The following is a 15,685-nucleotide window of genomic DNA, read 5'->3' on the forward strand; positions in this document are numbered from 1 at the left end:
AATAGAAAGATAAGTAATAAATACTAACAATAACAACTTTAGCCTCATAGAACATCTTTTTTTGGCTGTTAGGGTCAGTGACCCCCCCCAACTGAAAGATGAAATGAGGCAGAAGAGGAAGGCAACTACTTCAAAAACTATACAAAAAAGTGAAGATTATCTAGAAAAGTTGCTAAGAATAGAATAGTTCATGATAACATGTTAAAGGTTAACTTAAAGGTAAATCACCTCTTTAAGGGGGTTATTTACCAAAGGTCGAATTTTAGACCTCAAATTAACTTACAGCTCGAAAGGTTTCTAATTGAAGAAACTCGAACGTAAAAAAAACTCGGGGTTAACAACCTGAAAACTCAAATTGATTACGTTTTCAGTTGAAAAAAACCTCAAATCGCTTGAATTGATCACGTTTTCAAGCGAAACCTACTGAAAAGAACTCGAACATCACGAAGGCTATTTTAAGATCTTCAAATGGTTCAAAGGACCTCTGACATTGACGTCTACATGACCTTGACAGGTTTTAGATGGTATATTTTTGGATTCAAGCTATTTCCAGCTTGGGGTATAATAGATCTCGAAAAAATTGTGTTGTATTTATCTGAAAATTTGAGTTTTGACGAGTCAAAATATCATCACATAACCAGCAATTGCACAATGGTAAGATTTTATTACCAATAGATCATCACCTATAACATGCATATGGTAGGTTTTTATGCATTCCAAAATATTGGATGCATTTGGTTTATTATGTCTCCTCCTCACTGCTGTCATTAATGGAAATTTGAAACCTTTGTATTTCTCTAACTGTTAAGAATTAATTCATTATATGTGCATATATCTGTTAGAACAAATTCTCCTGTAAATAAAAAATAATGCATCTATATTGCAAAGTCGCTTATTTTTATTTTTTTATGTGTCAGCAATGCACTCCTTTATCAAATAAGTTCAACAATCTTAAAATGTAAATACAGTAAAGTATATTCACTGTTATGGTCCAAAACATAACACTATAGGAGGAAACTGCTCCAGACTAACCAACTGTAATCTGCATAAATCATCCATGCAAGTTCAGTATTCAAGTCCCTCTGGAAAGAACGACTGTGGCTGGGTGCACGCTTGAGGGCAATCCTCCTTTCACAAATATTTGAAGAAGCAACACCAGAGCAGTTTATTGATACATTAAAAACATTAGACAGCACTATGAAGGCCTGAGGCATTTCAGGCTATCCTATCCTTAAAGAAGAAGTAAACATTTTTTTTCTATCTATAAATGTACTCTAAACAGCACCCCAGATAAATGTACCGTATTCCCTGCTACCAGTCTGCTAGACACTTGCATAGACACATCAGAATATACACATCATTGATAGACATAAATAGACACATCAGAATATAGGCAAATAACTATTTAAAGGGAGGCAAACAGCATCCTCTAATAAATGTAAAAACATGACATGAGAAATAACACATTTAACTCCCAACAAAAGAAAAGTATAAAGTGTAATTTATACGGCACCAAGAAGAGCAATTTAAACCCGACATGTAGGGGCACATTTACCTAGGGTCGAATATCGAGGGTTAATTGACCCTCGATATTCGACTGCCGAATTGAAATCCTTCCACTTCAAATATTGAAGTCGAAGGATTTAGCGCAATTCGCTGATCGAACGATCGAAGGAATAATCGTTCGATCGAACGATTAAATCCTTTGAATCGAAAAATCCTTCGATCAGAAAAACCTTGTAAAGCCTATGGGGACCTTCCCCATAGGCTAACATTGGCCTCGGTAGGTTTTAGGTGGCGAACTAGGGGGTCGAAGTTTTTTTTAAAGAGACAGTACTTTGATTATCGAATGGTCGAATATTTGAACGATTTTTAGTTCAAATCGTTCGATTCGAAGTCGAAGGTCGTAGTTGAAGTAGCCAATTCGATGGTCGAAGTAGCCAAAAAAAACATTCGAAATTCAAACTATTTTCCCTCTATTTTCCTTCACTCGAGCTTAGTGAATGGGCCCCGTAATGTCCAATTGTATAATAAGACATGCAAAGCTTCTTACTTAAAACATTTATTTGTGCATTTTATACACAACACAAATTCAACCCCCCTGTCTGACTACCTTGTGTCAGCCACTCCCTGCTGACGCGTTTTGCGCTGTTGGGTGCTTCATTAGAGGAGGACAATCCTCCTTTGATACAAAGGGATGTGTGTACATAAATGTAAGAATGCAATAATCCTTCCATAGCTTAAAGCGATATAAAAATCATAGGAACAGGATCAAGTAGTTGCTGCACCCCCAGCCCAGCAAACCTTCTTTGACCCGACCCTCCGACACTGCTAAAAGACCTACTGTGCAGTTTCAGTGATGCTGGGCTGGGGCGGCGCAATCCTACATAGGCTAATTAGGAATGAAAACAAGTCTTTAGCCTGTGGAAGGATTGCTCCATCTCCAGTCCAGTGTCACTGAAGCAACCCGGAAGATCTGTTACTAGTTTCAGAGAGTCAGCAGCCCACAGGTTCATGGGGCTGGGGGAAGCTTTGAGGTGAACTATTCTGGGTGCAGCATTTACTGGATACTGACAATTTCCTATGATTTTTATAGGAATGTGTTAGTATCGTTTTAAGGGGACATAGGATGTCACCTTTTCTTAAAGGGGTGGTGGTTTTTTCAATTATTTTACCCCTAAACCTGCTAAGATTCTGCCTTGTTAGAACATAAGGCAAAATGCCTGCCAACAGATTTCTCATCTTTTTTTTGGTTAACATATATATATGTTCTCTTATCCATTTTCTAAGGGAACATAGTGTATATCCCATGTATTTTATGCCAAAACTGAAGCATTTCAACAAGCAACTCCCTTGTTTGGTGTTATAGTTCGAATAGTTCCAGTTATTCTTAAACACTCTGCCACTTACATTTGATTAAAACTCTGAACTCTAATAAACGCTAATAACATGCCCTTTTTAAAACTGGCGAATAATTTATACTTCAAATAGCAACATAAAACCAATTGCTGAAGCACAAAACAGGCATACACATTGATCATGATATGGAGAATAACCTATTTATACAGATAACTTTCTATTACTCGTACTTTTGTTTACAAAGTGTGTAATGCATAGTAGTTTGATGCATATCTTGGTTTGAGATAAGCAATCAAGAAAAGTGCGTGTGTTGCCATTGTTTCCTCATTTAAAGCGTCTGTATTACATTAAGTTCCTTTTTAGTAAACCTGACAAATTATCACTTCCTGCTTTTGAAAAGGGCATTTCTGATTTTTAGTAAATCAATAAATTAGGACGTAATTACTTTGACAGACATTTATGTGTCAATCCTGAAAAAATCCCCTATAACCATCGGGATTGCCTAAACCAGTTTGCTGTTACATAATATTTTACATTACTGTTCATTTGAATGAATTAAATAGATTGTGTGCATCTACATTTTCTTTTGTTTATGAGTATGAACTATGACATGCATTAGCTAACACACTCCTTGTAGACAGGAGGGAACTTGAGGAAGATGGGAGTTTCCTCCTTACACAGTTCCCTTTGATGGCTTATGAGTCAAATGCATCTGTTTATAGGGATAAAATGAAATAGATTTACCACTGTGGAGGTACAATAAGATATTGAGCTAATTGGTTGCCCTTAGATGCAAAGGACTTACCAAGCAAGGGTGCGGCATAATGTAAAACATCTCTTGAAGGTTTCTTATTTGCATTGTTTTACTGCTCATTCTTTGGAGGTGCATGGTTAGTTGATGCTCCATAACCTGGCACTGGCTTGTAACAGCTACCGAATGATACTTAAGGATGGAACTTTCATTCAAGAGAGGCAATACAAGACATAAGGCTTGGAAACTACATGGATCGGTTTTTGTTCATTCATAGTACTTTGCCCATTGTGCCTATAATTCCTGGATTCTTCTCTAGGATCATGTGGTATAAAACAAGGCAGCAGCAAACCCCATTACTAGCTTCCTCATTACTAACCTTGCAGGCCAAGTAGAATGATGTTATTGGGCATGGTTGTTTTTTAAATCAGCAAAAAAATGTATAAGTAAAGGTTCCATGTTCTGCCAACAAAGGTTTAGGCATACACCTTCAGATCGCTTCCTGCACCACACTTTATCATTTATAACCCTTGAGTATACTGGCTAATAGTGCCAAGGCCAGGGGTGGGGGACAACCACTATTGATGTACCTAGCAAAGACTGCTCTGTTAAAGCATGTATTGTATATAAAGATGTGAATGACTAAAGCAGCTCCTTATCAACGTTTCCATATATTCTCCAGCTCTGGGCAGTCTGATCTGATCTGAACCAAGAACTATAGGGATCAAAATCTGAAATTATTCTATTCAGCAAACTGAAATTTATGAATGATAGGCACAATGGGAATAAACAGTTACTTTTGTCCATGTTTAGTGTTAACCAAAATCTGTGTGCTAGTACTTGCTCACTCAATATATGAAACCAGTGCATATAAACTTTGGAATGCACAGACACCGTTGCATGCACAAACATAATCCACTGTTTGCATGGATCCACTCACCTTTCTGCACACTCTGCAAAATGATTCAATTAAATCTGAGGTAATATAGTTTTTTTCTCTTCCTGGATACATGGCTACAAGTGAGTAATCCAGTTGTAATTGCATTGTAAATTTTAAGCACTTCCTTCTATGTTTTCTCCTTTCAATAGAGCATACTCCTCAACTTGGAGAACTTTGGATTTGTATTGATCATCTGTCCCCAGGCATGCTTTTTTGCATTATTGCCATCCGTTTAGTTTCATCACCATTTTATGATGAAATTTAAATTAATAGTTTTCTGTTTGTAGTTTTTAAACCAATGCACGGTTTGTAATATAACCAACAGGAACTCTACAATACCACTGTATGTCTCACTTGCTCTTTGTCTTAGAATGTAAACGCTCACGAACAGGAACCTCCCCATATTGTCTCCTTAAAGTAACCATTTGTAACAGTGAATTGATTGATTGATTGATTGATTGATTTTGGTGAAATGTCTGTATAGGTTAACTGTGTGGTCTTGTATTTGTAAAGCACTGCGGGGAACAATGGTGCTAAATAAATAATAATGTTCCCAAATGCAAAGGCAAAATTCTGTCTTTTAGACCATGACAGAATAAAAAGATTAAGAACTCAGTGCCCTCATCTAACAGAAAATAACAGAACTGTAATGAATAAACTGATGCACAGGACTCACAGGATACTGTCTTTTTTTATTTATTTGTACCTACTTTATTTGTAAATACTATTCCTGTATTCAAATATTTATATACACTATAGATAGTATACACATCTCTGATGCTTTACCTGCACGCTCTCCAACTTTTGTGTTTTCAGGGTTTTTGTACTTAGAGACTCTGCCAACTACAATGTGGTAGTTTTCGTATGGTTGATGTCCTATATGTTGTCACTATACAATGCACAACCAATTCAGATGCAAAGTGCAAAGAAAGGCACAAAGCATCATGTGTTCTGCCCACAATGCACCCTTGGATTGTATGCAATTCTAGTGGCATAAATGCAAAGGTTGCCTTGAACTTACCACCTGGTCCAGGCAAATGTTAGAGACTGGACTACCTTGCAGAAGCAAACTCTAATCCTTTCATCTCATGTATTAAAGGTAGTGAAACCAGCAAAATGACCGCCATGCCAATATAGATGAGTGAAAGTAGGTCGAAGTCTGTCACGCACTATATTTTAATGGGTGCAACTTTGTAAGTGCATTGGTAGCAAAGTTGTGCTACCGTTAATTCGTCAAGCAAAGCGAAGTTACGCTAGCGATGCCTAATTTGCATACGGTGCCAAGTTAAAGTTCATAGGACGTATATGCAGCATAAACTACATTACACTGGGAAACATTCATTAAATAAAATAGAGGTCTTATATTGCCCTACACATGTGCCCACTCTATAGTTTAGGTGCCATATGTAAGGAAAAGTAGGGGGGAAGGAGGGTACCCCAAAAAAAATTTTAATATATTTTTCAGCCTATCACCCTGAAAAATTTAAAAGATGCCAGCGTTTTTTGGGACTTAGAAAAAAATTCAACTATTTTTGAAGATCCTCCTGTCTACTCTATTGCACTTAGCCTGGTCTGAGCTGGCAACATCAAGTAAAATCCGCAAGTTAGTGAATTAGCATAGTTATGTCCCTTCACCAGAGCGCAACTTCGTCTGGCATTAGGGTGCGAAATAGCGCTAGAGTATGTCTACTTTGCTAGCGAATTTACGCCAGCACCCATTAGTAAATCAGCAAAGTGCTAAAATAAAGTCACGCTGGTGAATTTTCGCTAGCGTTAGCCACTTCCCCCTTATTAAATTTACCCCTTTATATCTAATACTTTCTCTGACCTGGTAGTAAGTACAGGACTCCCTTTGAGATTTGTACATATAGAGGCTTGGTGTTGCACCAGCTAAATTTGCATGCAACTGAAGGGATACAGCGTTGCCATACCAATGTGATTATGCCTACTTATACATATCTATATGCCTACTTTTGTGTATTAAGTGCAAGTGCATTGTATTGAATACCTGCTTTGAACAGAATATAGACACGGATCATGAATCACAGCATGAATCACATGCAACTTAGGGGGTGTATACATTACACCAATGGCACCCCTTACCAAGCAGGCAAAATATGTGCTAATTTTCTTGCAATTTATTAACTGGTACAAATCTTTACACCTCTGGTGTCTGGCACCAAATTTCTTTCCACAACTCCAGCTTAATGGACAAGTAAAGCACTATCATAAGTTCCTAGGCCGGTGCCCCTTTTATGAAAAAATCTCACAGGTCCCATGGGAGCCCACCATCTTGCCTTGCTTTGACAGACTTAGACTTGTATTCTGTTAATGGCTTGGGCACCTGCAGGGCTGGTAGGTGGACAGAACATTAATACATGCGATTTTACTGCTTCAACATGGAAAATGTTTGGAGTATTTATTGCCACACACGTTTTGTGAAATATGATTTAAAATTATCTCCTCCACAGTATGGCATCAAGTCAAAGTTGACCACACATACAGTTTCCCACCAAGCAAAACAAAGATTTTTAATTGATTTAGCTGATCAGCATTTGCAGAACCCACATCAGCAAAAAAAACAAACACATGCAGACATATGGTGTGCAAAAGAAGTCAGCATGTGGCCTTTTTTGAAGACACCATGTTCCAATATTTTGGACTAATGACATCTAACAACATTGAAACAGACTGCCTGCAAGTTTGGATATATAGTATGGCTTTGAATTTTTAGGCTGAATCTGTGCTAGTAAACCAGTGGTTCTGGATGCATAGGGATATATTTATCAAAGAGTGAGGTTAGAGATCACCACAGTCCACTAGAGTGAAATACCACCTCTCTTCGTTCATTTCTATCGGATTTTTAAAGGCATATTTATCAAATGGTGAACTTTCACTGTCACCCTTTGAGAAATACACCTTTAAAAATCCCAGAGAAATGAATGGAGAGAGGTGGTATTTCACTCTACTGGACTGTGCTAATTTTTAACTTCACTGAGTGATTTGCATGTCTCTGCCCATAATTACATATGGGAGAATTCAAACTTCTAATTGCTGGTATAAATTCAGTGTTTGGTTGAACCTGGCAAAAATATATTAATTTAAATACAAATGTGGTTGGATGTATACCTGATCCTATATATGTGCCAGAATGCCTTGAGCAAGTGTTACTTCCAAGGTTTGCTTTGAGTTCTGCAGCTACACACCCAACTGACTTGCACCTAGTGAAATGCACATTAAACTGGTTACTGGCGCCATGAGTGCAGCCATGCCAAAAATTATGCATGTGTAAAATACCAATGTAGACAGTACTGGTAAATCGTGGACACATAGTAGTGTCGGAGGATGCAATCCCACAATAATGCTATTATTCTTGGAAAAATACACTGTATTATGGGTAAAAAACAATGGTGGTATGGATTGCTTTTGTGTTTTGCACATTGCATTTGCAATAAATGATCTCTTACAGGCAGAAAAACGCAGGCCAAGGATCAACCCCTATACTTGTATCTCCTTCCTTCTTTGCCTGCACCCAGAATCATTGTGTCAACTGAAATCCGCCACGTGTGTCTGCACCCGGGCCAACTCAATGGTTCCGGGTGTTGATGAAGAAGGAAGGAGATGCCAGTGTAGGGGCTCATTCCAAGCTTGCTTTTATCCACAGGTAAAGATCAGCCCTTGTGTGGCATTAGCCTCAGTCTTGCAAGCATTTACAAATGAATAATAAAATATTAATTTGCATAACATGTGATTTTTTTAAGGAAAATTAATTGTGATCAACACATTTAGGACAAAACTGACCGTAGACACATAAGCTGATTAATTAAGCTGATAATAATGCAATAGGCCAGTGCTTTAACGTGCACCAATCAACGGCACTGGGATATTGTGACTAACCATAAAAATGAGTAATGTTGTTTTATAATCATTGGTAAAATGTATTCTTTTCATTTTACTATTATATGGATGAGATCATTGGAATAGTGTAATTATTAAAAAAAATATTTGTAGTGTTAAGGGCAAGTGTCAAACAGAATTTAATGGGTGTAGCATAGATTTAAGGCACTTAGTGAGTCAGATCTAAAAATCTTGGTAATTTTTCTTGTTTCTATTTCAGGGTATAAACTGTAAGAAAGCTACATGTAAGTATTCATTTTGTAATCTTTTCCTAAACTATAACAACACAGACAGTGCAGTACAAACAGCATTCTGACTTTTTGTTCAAGGAAATAAGCAAATACCATGCTCATGCTTTCCTTGTTCTAAAAATAAAATGAACAGAATGGAATTTCAGTTTAACTGTTCAAGTTTGCATATAAAATCAAGTTCCTCATCTTTTCTTCTCTGCATTTTGCATGTAGTTGCGTAATGGACGGTAAATCTTTTTATAAGGATATAGATAGGACATTTTTTTACAGCCAATATGTGCATCATATACTTTTAATTTATTAGTAGTAGTTAAATACAAAAGAGATATTCTGTAAATACACTAAGCACTGTTCATGAAATCCTTATGAATAGTGCTTAGTGATGTTATCAGTTATAATCTGTGTTTAGTGATTCTGTAACATGGCTCACTGAAACTTGTGTATTTTAATGAATAATGTACCTCTTATTTTAATATATAAAGATATTAAAAGTCACTTCTGAGTTCCATGACCTCCTGCTTGTGCCTTTATTTATTATTTTGTAATGTGCATGGTACTTTTGGATGACCTTTTAGCTCATTGTCTGTAAAAATATAAACATGTTATTATGTTGAGTTAAAACATTTGAACTTTGTCATGATTGACAGACACAGAAAAAATCTTGCCAAAAAAAATTACTCCCCAACCCACTGCTTGCTAAATGTGGTCAAGTGTACCTACCTCTGATATATATTTTCAATTCATTTCTTGCAGTAGCCAAACAAAGCTTTTTTTGTCGGACCCCACCTCGTTCTTTACCCTCAGATGTGCTGCAAAATATGAAAGTTTCAACAGTTATGAAGTGCAGTGGGAAGAGATGGTGTTCACTTTATATCAATGTTAATGGGACTGCCATTCTGAACGGTATGCTCAAAGATGCCTAAAGTTGTTGAACTACTGATTTTTTTACTGAAATTTTTGCCGAGTGTATGAAAAGTTGGTTGCATCTGAGATATGCATTTGTCACTGGGCTCAGTTACAAATGCGTATCTCAGATGCAACCAACTTTTCATATTGATTAAGGAATAATTTAATAATGACCAATATAACCCATATTTTTTTCACATTTTAAAAAGGAATTACTATACAGTCAAGGAAACCAATAAGGCCAATTTCATGAATAATGTTGAGCATCATTTTTCTAATTAAATCTGTCATGGCATATGCTGCATTGATCTGCTTATATTATGAGTGCATCCATGTTGTATTACTGTACATAGTTTCCCCGATCTGCATCAGCACATGCTTTAATGGCATAGTCATAAGTAGTTGTATTTTTGCACCATAAATATGGGTTTAAGTTCTACCTGTTGTGTATCAGGATCACTAAAATTGGTGATGATATGTTTCAGCAAAACAAACTGGAATTTTAGGGTACTTTATTGTAAAAGTGAAGGGAAGTATAGAATTGCCATTGGGAGTGTGTAGTTAAGCTAGAAAAGGCTCAAAATGTATTATTTAAAGAATACGAATAGTTAAAACATGACTGATTTTAGCATTATTTGTTCAATAATTTTAAGAAGCTCATCTATAGTGTTTTTTTTTACTACACAGGTACATATATCAATATCAGAGTGCATGCTGTACAATGCAATATATTTGGTGGCTGTATAGGTATCTGTCTATAGCTTTGGGAGAAAAATAATTGCTTCTGAATAAACAGTTGAGTAAACAAAGAACAACCATTAAAAAATACCTGTTCAATGCTTACATTGTTACATGGATGCTATTATTGCTTGAACATACAGACCAGAGAGTTGCAAATGGCTCATATTACATATTTGTGGGCTACTTGCTTTGATTTTAATGGAAAGTCATCTGTGGTAATTTTGTTCACCTTTTTTAAATGTAGTCGGCCAATTATTCCAAATACTGTATGCTTGAGTGAAGAAATATAATAAAATTATGTCATTCAAAGAATTTTGTGGAGCACATGAGTGGAGCCGGGGCCATAACATACTTAGAGGGCCATATCTGTCCCAAAGGCCTCTAGATGGACAACCCTTCTCTAGACAGATAGCTCCATAGTGATAGCAATTCTATGAGGCAGATTTTAGACCTGTATTTATTATAAGGTGAACTCTAAATCTGCCCCTATGTGTTTCAGTTCTATACAAACTTGGCTGATTAATCTTTGTATTGATATTATGTTTATGCTTGACTGTGTTTTGGGTTTTCTAATAAAAAGTTTCATTTTATTACAGAACATGTTCGAGGGGTAGAAATATGTGTCATGACAATAAGCTCATCTCAGACTCAGTGTGAAAGTGTGAGATTTTCGCACAAATCAAAGAATCTTGATGGTCACAAGGTACGTTTGCTCTCATGGTCGCAGGCAGAAAAGCAAACATGGTACAGAGCTCTCTCAACAGAGAGCTGCACTTTTATCCACGTATTTTAATGCAGATCATTATACATAATTGGACAGTCATTGTGTAATATTATCTTATATTAAGTTTCTTCACGTCTAGTGAATTTAACATAACATTTATGTCATGATGATAAATTACATGGTTAACATTATGGCTTTGTTCATTTTGTCAAGTACGGGAAATTTATTACCCAGTCATACCAGAAACTTGGACAGACAAAGGTAAAGTAATTTGAGACTAGGTATAGATTTATTGTGATTCTGTCTCAGCAGAATGAACACACAATACATCACTTTGTACCTATTTTTATTTGTAAATATTTCCAGTTCAAAGAAATGTAATATTATATAGGTTTTATGTCACAATAGAACATTGACCTTTATGTGTTTCTGAAACAATTTTTTCCAGTAAGATTAACACATGAATAATGATATTCTTTTGAACTAAAATGCATAATAATTCTTATATACATGGCAGACTATACAAGGACTGATCAACAGTAGAATAAGGTATCGTCCTGTAATTTGGGTCTTCGTAACCTAAGTTTGCTAAAAACAAAGATTAATGCTGTTGTTACCACCCATATTGGTGCATTGCATGCAAATTACACTGTTTTTATAAACAGACCATAAATAGTGAAATACATACATATATTTATTCAGAGCCCTTCGAGTGTTGTTCAAAAGAACATATTCACATTGTCAGGTCAGGAGTCCTGTTGCTCTGCAAACAACCAGTGTGTACAAGCTTTCTTGTTTTTTAATGGTACCAGTACTGATGCTTTTCTGCATTAATTTGCGTTGAACTCTGAATCCATCACAAAAACAAAATTTTTTTCGACTTTCCCCCCAGAATAGCTCAATTTTTTTGGGTTATTTCCTGAAAACCCCAAATTTTTCTGATTATCGAGCTAAACCCAGTGCAGACCATATATTCAAATTGGGACATCTGAAATTGAATTATACATGACGTTGACAGGTTTGAGATGCCAGATTTTTGGATTCTGGTTTTTGTAGCATTGGGGATATAATATATCTAAAAAAAAAAATTAGTTTTTGCCCCAAAAACCCAGACCAGAAAAAAATCAGGTTTAATAAATAACCTCCTTAATATTTGCTACTGTGCATAGTTATTGTAATTATATGTTATCATTATATAATATATATATACTAATAACTGGTTAAAAACACCATATGGAGCAGTTTTTACTATTTAAGCCCTTCCTCATTGGATCATTAACATCATTGCCATCTTGTGGCCAATGTATGCCTTCTGTTTAGGCATACTTATATATCCACTGCATATACTACATAAAGGGCCAATAACATTAAAAATTGAAAGGGTATTATATGCATTTAAATATAATATTCTGTTGCCATGCATTGGTAAAAATTGCATTTTGCATTTGTTTATATAAATAAGTTGCTGTGTAGCAATGGGGGCAGTCATTCAAGCTGAATAGGGCAAAAAGGCTCATGTTTACACACCAGGTAACAGAAACGCTCTGGGTTTAGTTCTCATACATAAAAATACATAGGGTATAAAGTAATGCATGGCTTTCTAATGAAAACCTCTCTCATAGTAAATAGGATAGTTATTACCAAGAAATTATTTATTTGGTAGTGCTGAATGTAAAATTACATTTACATAGATCACACAAGATGTGTATGTTCTTCCTGTGCCTGTTTGGGTTTCTGCACTCTCTGTAAAGTGCTGTGGAAGATGTCCATGCTATATAAATAACAATAAATAAATAAATAAATGCGTTTTTCAAATTGATATCTAAAGCAGCTTGTAGATCCATCATCTCTTTATGAGAGAGAATGTTAGTATTATCACACCATATCTAATATTTGACCTGATAACTAATGTTCTTACATTTTAAAAGATATGGGTCACTTTTAGGGTGGGCTGCAAAGTGGCTCATTTACTAACACAAGTGTTATATTGCAACCAATCAGCAATTAGTTTAAAAATAGAAGGAAAGTGGGTTTAGTTGCTGAGGGGAGGATGTGTGTGTCAAGCCCCTCCGAGGAGGCCTGGTGTGTTTTACTTATGCCATTGGGTAGCACTTGGCTATTACTCTAATTCATTGGCATTGCTTTGCTTAGAAATTTCACCACTTTGAATAATAATTTGCAAAAGAATAATTTTATCTTATTCTTATCTTACACATTTAAAAGCTAAAATGTATTTCTGGTTTTATGGATGAATTTAGCAACTCTTTTAATGCTTGCAGAAAGCTGTCATGCATAGGGCACAAGAATGATACAATAAAATGGTGTGTCAACTGCTTCACAATAATCTTTTTAACCAACCAGAAAAAGACTCAAATAAATGTGCCTATGTCTTTGTAAGATTTTTCTTTTTCTTTCAGGTTGATATTCAGCTTAACAGCTTTGAAGTCAGTATTGGTCAACAAGTATATGTGACCATGAAAACACTGCCAAATTTTTGCTATGTTGAACTAGAAAAGTATCACAGTGTTGAAGGTAAGATACTGGAGTGAAAAAAAATCAACTTTCAAAACACAATCGAAAATATGCCTTGAACCCGAAAGACTGAAGGTGCACAAAATCATTATAGTGTGCCAGTAAATTACTCAGTTTCTTACAATTTACTTATCTTACACACCTTGGTTAAAAATGTAAATATAAGGTAGAGTATGCCATACCATTAGAAGGCCTAATCAACTGTGCCCAATGTATGTACAGCAAACTTTTTTTGTTATCATCCTTGGACATTTCCATAAACAACTGTTTGCCCATACACTGCCAAACCTTCTATCATGGCTTCCTCTTCCACATCCCGTCCATATGTTATTAGTGCAACTATAACATTCATATGGTAGGAACAAACCCAAGCAGCAATTACTGCAAAGTGCGTTTATTTACACAACATATTTCGGATGTCGAACCACACTTGATAAAGGGTTTGACATTTTGCAGTAATTGCTGCTTGGGCTTGTTCCTACCATATGAATGTTATACTTGGACATTTCCAGTTGGTCAAGTCCCTTTTACATTAAGCCAACGGTTTCTTATAAATGGATTATTACAAGATAAGAGAGCTGTATTAAATGATTAGGACGCCTGTGGAAGCTATCTTGAGACAAAACCCAAAGACTGTTGCCACCACGTTTAAAACATGACCCCTTAAATGCAATTTTCAGTTGTGCCAAATTCTACATGTTCAGCTTGTTGCTTCTCTTTTTCTATTATATTGTAAAGTAATTTATGTATTTAAATACTTTTGTATATACATATACGTATACATATACTACAGATGTATATACAGTATGCAGTGGTGTACATTTTTAGGAATTAGAAGTACAGAAGGGGGAAATGATCTGTATGTAACGTTTTATTGTTATGATTCATTCATGTTAAGCAAAGACAAAAAAATGTCACATCAGGAACGTAAAACAGCACAATACTGCTCTTTATTTTGAATGCACATTTCAAGCATAACTTGAAACATACAGCATACAAGAAAAAAATGTTTTCTTTAGGATCAGATAAGGGATTGCTTCTAGGCTCAAACAGGCAAGCAGAGTCATGATGGAAGTTGAAATATTGGTAATAATAACCTGTAGATTCTGCTATTTTAAGAATAACATTTGTATTTGCTAACTTTTATTAAAATAAAGTTCCTGTCTCCCATTACACTCTACAACATAGTGGGTGGTCTATAGTCCCTTGAGAGATTTATATCCTTTGTGATAATCAGTCATTTCTGAGTATATTTACAGATCACAGTGAAAGTAATGCTAGATTAGATTTTCTTCTTTTTCTTTGACTTTACCATTGTGGAGTATTTACTTATGTTATGTCAATGTCTAGATTTTAAGAAATCCACAGTTCTATACTGGGATGGGTTTTGTCTTTTTCCAACCTGTGGCCTCAGCAATTATGGCTCTTATTACAAATAACAGTTGTGCATAACAGCTGTGGTACAGCAGGAAGAGGATCCCTGTGCTTTACATCTGTCACTGACAATGAAGTATGGAGTACAGCACTTTCTTAGGTCTATGTACCTCACAAGCTCTAAATATCAAACTTGTTCAGATAAAACAAAAAAAAAAACCCCAAAGTGGTGATCAGCTTTTTGCTCCAATAAACACCAGAATTTTTGCATTAAGTCCTGTGAGTGTGATCCTCTGTCTGCATTTTTATATAGAGGAGCTTGAATCAATGATCACAATGTGAATTATTTTATGTTATGTGCATTCACTCAAAAATGCTGTTCTCTGTATATTATCTGGGCAGGCACAGGTTTACTTGAGGGTTCAGTACCTTTAGGGGCACAACGAAGCGCAAGGCACATTTGATCACACCATGCCGCTCCAGGTCTCCTGTCCTCCTGGGTAATACTGGCTTAATAAATAAGTGAAAAGCAGTATTTACATGAGGAAGAAGTAAATATAAAGATACTGTTATACTGTATAGCATAATGTGTTTCATATAGTCTTGAAGCTTGAGTAATAACAATTTCTTCTCTCCAGAGAAGGTGTGAATTGGTCTCTCATCTATGCATAAAGCTTAGTAAAGTGTCTTGACCAATAGCTTTAAAGGAA

At 35.7% G+C, this 15,685-nt stretch overlaps 1 protein-coding gene across 1 annotated transcript in view; it reads left to right on the forward strand.

The window, feature by feature from the left end:
• LOC108711163 (putative interleukin-17 receptor E-like) overlaps positions 1-15,685 on the forward strand; it is a 40,463-nt gene that overhangs the window by 6,903 nt on the left and 17,875 nt on the right. Inside the window, exons 2-5 of the mRNA XM_018252611.2 lie at positions 8,668-8,692; positions 9,452-9,601; positions 10,942-11,048; positions 13,487-13,601. Coding sequence (XP_018108100.2) covers positions 8,668-8,692; positions 9,452-9,601; positions 10,942-11,048; positions 13,487-13,601 — 397 coding nt within the window. The remainder of the gene's footprint in view (positions 1-8,667; positions 8,693-9,451; positions 9,602-10,941; positions 11,049-13,486; positions 13,602-15,685) is intronic.

This window comes from Xenopus laevis, chromosome 3L (genome assembly GCF_017654675.1).
Source record: "Xenopus laevis strain J_2021 chromosome 3L, Xenopus_laevis_v10.1, whole genome shotgun sequence".
NCBI lineage: Eukaryota > Metazoa > Chordata > Amphibia > Anura > Pipidae > Xenopus > Xenopus laevis.